Raw genomic sequence first — 5,238 nt, 5'->3', positions numbered from 1 at the left:
CTGGCAACTGTACCGACACTCACAGCTGGTGGTGCGTTGGTACGTCGTTTCCATTGTTTACTGGTAGTTACTGGTAAATATTTTTCAACCTAACGAAACTATTACCCGTTTAGAGGTCGACCTCCAATTTTTTGCCAAATAATTTGGTCTTAAAAACTCGAACTACACACAGGTATACACGGTAAATAAGGACATGGGGGGGCCAGGGTTTTTTTAGGGGGGCAGCAAAAGTACACGGATTTTTAACATTCACGGGTGTCTCTGATACCTAACCCCCGCTTATGTTAAGGGCAGACTGTAACTCACTTTGTTTTTATGTTATACAGTACATAAAAAAAAATTGTACATCAATCTGATATATATATATATATATATATATATATATATATATATATATATATATATATATATATATATATATATATATATATATATATATATATATATATATATATATATATATATATATACATATATATATATATATATATATATATAGATATATACATGTGTAACAAAGCACAAAGCAGGGAACTTCCAATTCAGGGATGGGACACACTTGTAGTCTTCTCTCAATTATTTACTCTAGAAATCACCCGAGAAGGAAGAGGCTGGGACCTAGATCAGACATAACTAGTTATTATACATACAAAACAAGCATCAACTGTTGTCATAGGGGTACCACACAGTAGTAGGAATTAAACAATACATAATAAACCCGTGGTGTAGACTCACTCCAGGGTGAATGTCTGGAGAGCAACGCTAGAATTACCCTTATTCTGGCTTACAAACTACCTCCACGAGATCATCACATTCTTCATATAACATTTATTATGCTCAATCTATCAAACACACTCTAACAGAGCAAAGAAATACGTGGGACACACCTGCTACTGGGCCCCGGGATGTAAACAACGCCATGGCGTCTCTCCCCCCCGGCTGGGATGCATATTCGTTCTAGCGCGGATTCACAAGACAAAATTACGTTTTCCTCCTCGAAGCTTACAAAAATACATATCCATATCAATAATATTCTATATCACAAAATGGTTGTCTCTGGAGTTCCTCATACCACACACACTCCTCCATACAAATGTTTGCCGATGGCGCCAAGTTATTTCGGGAAATTAAGAACCGAGCATTTGCATTCATCTACAATGCATTCATCTACAATGCTTTTTTCCTTTTTAACCTCCTCACTACCCTGTATTTGGAAACCACTTTTAATATTTGTTGACTATTACAGTTAATTTATTCGGCAGAGTGTGGATGATGCTGCGGATTGGTAGCTGGTATTTGACCCCACCGAATAAACTACATTATTACCAGGGAACTATATATACAACACCGAAATGTCAGCTGCTAATGGGGTTTATAAGTTCCTCCCGCTTGCTAAGTAAAGATGCCTGGTTGATCTGCTAGGTACAACCATGATGAAATATATATATTTACTGTTGTAACTAAACTGAGCTAAAAGATAAAGTTAAAGTCTTAAATTATTTATGCCTTAACCACATGAAAAGGTTAAATAAATACACAGTAAACTTACTGCTCCACATGTAACAATGCGATTGGTGCTGGGAGCCCAGTCAATGCCTGTGACACGCAGATCATGACCCTGGAGTGTTTCCTGAAGCTTCCACTCTGATGCAGCTCTGCCATATATATTCACTTCATTGTTGTTGAGACTCAATGCCACTTCTGTAAGAAATACACACACATGCACTGAGGTTGCAAAACTAGAGAAACAAAACAAAACTACAGAGAAGCTAAGTAGCTAAATAAAATCTAAACCTAATAATGAAAAAAAAAATAAAAAATAAAATTAACTCCACCTACTTTCTGGTACAAACTGGGAGAGATCAGAAGCTTTGAACATGTTATGACCAGAAGAGGAAACCAGTCCTGCTCAGGTATAAAAAAGAGGACTGAACCCCCCCCCCAGTGATTATGCTGTATTATGACAGCTGTCTGGCTGAAAACTTAGGTAAAATTGCAGATTACAGCAACCAAAGAATAACCTAATCTAATCTTCCAGAATTCTGTGGTTGCATTTATTTTTTATTTTTATTTTTTATTTTTTTACGGGGAATAGGCCACCCAGCAACAGGTCATTGAACCACAATGGGGCCTGGGGGGCAAAAAAAATAAGAGTAAAAAGAAATTGAATTGCCCACAGAGAAACTGTGGGCACCACGGGCAATACGAGAGTTACAAGTCCACGGCCTTGCCGGCAGTACACGGGATGCCAAATCCACCAAACATTGGCCATTAAAGTACCTGTAAAAAAGAGAGTGAAGCAACATTGAAGCAAAGAGAAAGGGATGAAAGATTATCAATTAAAGGAGGAGAGTCAATAAGATGAAATGCCTTTGATTCCACCTTATCTAACAGTTGGACAGAAGAAGAGCCACCCTCGATATGAGCACAGTACTCCAAGTTAGGACAAATGAATCTCTTATAAACTGAAGCAACTGCTCAGGAGTAAAGTAGCTACGGCATCTGTACAGCATTCCCAGCTTTCGGAAGGCAGTTTTAGCAATGTTGTGGATGTGTGGCTTCCATGACATATTATAGGTAATGGTGAGACCTAACATATCTATTTTAGAACTTAGCAGAATGATTGCATCCTGAAATGTGATTGGTGGGAGATCATCAAATATTACAAAAACTTCTTCTAGAAAAGTGATACCGATAAAACTCAGTTTGAAAATTAGATGGCAATTTACCTGCCAGGCAAGTGCTATTTAACTTCATATAGGTCGGTACTCACGGCTGCGGTCCTCATTCCGGGCACGACAAGCGATGGGCACGAGGCCGAACCGGAACACTTCTGTCATGGCGTATCACTTGGAGCAGGTGTCTGTAACACTGTGTAAAATAAATGGTAAATTTTCACAAATGCACCGGTCTTTGTTCAGATATTAAAAATATGTTTTTTCAGTGTTACTCGATGAGTTTCGAACAAATTTAATATTAATTTCAGCCGGAAATCAATAGTTCTTTGGGTAAATCACATAAATAAAAAACCAACAAACTAACAAATCCAAACCTAACCTTAACTAACCTAACACTATTTTTCCGACGAAAATCTGCAATTGACGTAAAACTCTCGCCCAATTATAAGTCTCCTATAGCCAATAAGAAACTCCCACACCACCCCCCACACATGCGCTGTAGATGCTTAAGAATCCAACACGGAGGTAAGGAGCACTGCGCGACGGGCGGTCAGACCTCCGTGAGACGTAAACAACAAATGACAACACTCGTGAATGACCAAATCTAATAATATTGAAAAATTAATATCTCGGTTATCCTTAATTTCCGGCGGAAATGTCACAAAAGAAAAATGTCTTAGATTGTCTAAACATTACGAAAAACATATTAATAACAGTGAGAGAAATACCAGTGCAAGATCGAAAATTCACTAAATAAATTATAAAACTTACACAAGTCATAAATAAAACTATATAAATATATCAGGTTTTAATAGGTTCTAGTAAATGTCACCTAGATTTTAAAATATATCATAATGGTAAGAACATATTGAAAAAATGAAAGAAATTGAACAACACCTGCTGGTTTTAGTCATCTCTTCCAAGAATACCTTTATACCCGTTAAATATAAGATTAACTTTAATTTCTTACCGTAAATAAAGTGGCAACCATCTGTATCCATTAACTAAAACAGTATCTACATGGATATTACAGTACAAATATAAATCTTTCACCAATTACATGACCAATGTATATAATTATTATCATAGATATACGAATTATTGGTTAAAGGCGATGAATCATTTACAGTAGGCGGGGCTGTCCCCTCACGTCTTCCGCCATAACTACGACCTACAATAACTTCTTTCATGCCATTAGGAAGTTAATTTGTTATATATTATCAAAATACATGGAACAAAAAAAAGAGTTCCTTCTACTTACCTAAATATTGAAGGATATTAGCGGACTCTGGTCAACATCCTCAAGTCCTGACTTGTGACCAAAACAGCTTGAGTCTCAACCTGTTGGCCTGACTTAAAGCACAAAGCAGGGAACTCCCAATTCAGGGATGGGACACACTTGTAGTCTTCTCTCAATTATTTACTCTAGAAATCACCCGAGAAGGAAGAGGCTGGGACCTAGATCAGACATAACTAGTTATTATACATACAAAACAAGCATCAACTGTTGTCATAGGGGTACCACACAGTAGTAGGAATTAAACAATACATAATAAACCCGTGGTGTAGACTCACTCCAGGGTGAATGTCTGGAGAGCAACGCTAGAATTAGCCTTATTCTGGCTTACAAACTACCTCCACGAGATCATCACATTCTTCATATAACATTTATTATGCTCAATCTATCAAACACACTCTAACAGAGCAAAGAAATACGTGGGACCTACCTGCTACTGGGCCCCGGGATGTAAACAACGCCATGGCGTCTCTCCCCCCCCCCCATATTCGTTCTAGCGCGGATTCACAAGACATATTTACGTTTTCCTCCTCGAAGCTTACAAAAATACATATCCATATCAATAATATTCTATATCACAAAATGGTTGTCTCTGGAGTTCCTCATACCACACACACTCCTCCATACAAATGTTTGCCGATGGCGCCAAGTTATTTCGGGAAATTAAGAACCGAGCATTTGCATTCATCTACAATGCTTTTTTCCTTTTTAACCTCCTCACTACCCTGTATTTGGAAACCACTTTTAATATTTTATTCAGCTAATGCCAGACAATTTTATTCAGCAGAGTGTGGACCCAGTGCACAAGTGGTTACTTTTACTTTTTTTTTTACTTTTATCCTCTTCGCCACTGATCGGCTTGTTAGCCGCTTGGGCGATCGGTCACGTCTCTTTTCCTTTATATTCTTCACCAAAAGGTCGGCTAGTCGCCCAAGGATCGGCCTGCCCTGTCACGCACTGTTGGTAAATACTGGGCATGCACCGGCTCCTGAATGTACCTGAACCCGCTCCAGTGTTGGTCAAGTCTTCTCTTGAAAGAGCTCACACTCGGTGCCGTCACAACACTCTCTGGTAGATTGTTCCAAGAGTTTACAACCCTCACTCCGAAAAAGTTTGCCCTCACGGTTTTCCGGACTTGCGGCTTCTTCAATCTTGAGCTGTGACCCCTTGTGGGGCGAGCGTCCGCCAGCTCCAAGTAAGGACACTCAACTGAGTAGTGCCCCCTAAGATGCTTATAAACCTCAACTAGGTCCCCCCTTGCCC

General features: G+C 38.8%; 1 protein-coding gene across 4 annotated transcripts; it reads right to left on the bottom strand.

Annotated features, from left to right (window-relative positions):
- Positions 1 to 508: 508 nt before the first annotated feature.
- On the bottom strand, positions 509 to 4,515 carry LOC121865677 (actin-related protein 2/3 complex subunit 1A-like). 4 transcript variants are annotated; one of them, XR_006088791.1, is made up of 6 exons: positions 4,406 to 4,515; positions 3,940 to 4,136; positions 2,774 to 2,871; positions 1,550 to 1,701; positions 888 to 1,001; positions 509 to 618 (listed from the first exon to the last, which is right to left on the bottom strand). XR_006088791.1 is itself a non-coding variant. In XM_042365202.1 (6 exons), exons 3-6 carry the CDS (start codon positions 2,838 to 2,840, stop codon positions 593 to 595), a joined length of 315 nt encoding a protein of 104 aa, XP_042221136.1. In that variant the 5' UTR covers positions 2,841 to 2,863; positions 3,940 to 4,136; positions 4,406 to 4,515; the 3' UTR covers positions 509 to 592. The 4 variants fall into 4 exon arrangements, 3 of the variants coding, with proteins under 3 accessions (XP_042221136.1, XP_042221135.1, XP_042221137.1); XM_042365202.1 differs by having other exon boundaries at positions 888 to 957; positions 2,774 to 2,863; XM_042365201.1 differs by having other exon boundaries at positions 888 to 957; positions 4,406 to 4,514.
- Positions 4,516 to 5,238: the final 723 nt, after the last annotated feature.

This window comes from Homarus americanus, unplaced genomic scaffold (genome assembly GCF_018991925.1).
Source record: "Homarus americanus isolate GMGI-L3 unplaced genomic scaffold, GMGI_Hamer_2.0 scaffold20282, whole genome shotgun sequence".
NCBI classification, from domain to species: domain Eukaryota; kingdom Metazoa; phylum Arthropoda; class Malacostraca; order Decapoda; family Nephropidae; genus Homarus; species Homarus americanus.
The sequence above is the reverse complement of the archived record's forward strand: the minus strand, read 5'-3'. Positions and strand labels throughout refer to the sequence as shown.

Bases quoted from the DNA above. Each gene is read 5' to 3' on its own strand.
- LOC121865677 (XM_042365202.1), bottom strand. From the start codon at position 2,840: ATGACAGAAGTGTTCCGGTTCGGCCTCGTGCCCATCGCTTGTCGTGCC. The intron at 1,702-2,773 runs GTGAGTACCGAC...TATTTCTTACAG, and splicing joins CCGGAATGAGGACCGCAGCC to AAGTGGCATTGAGTCTCAAC. The intron at 619-887 runs GTGTGTCCCACG...TGTCTGATCTAG, and splicing joins ATCCCGGGGCCCAGTAGCAG to GTCCCAGCCTCTTCCTTCTC.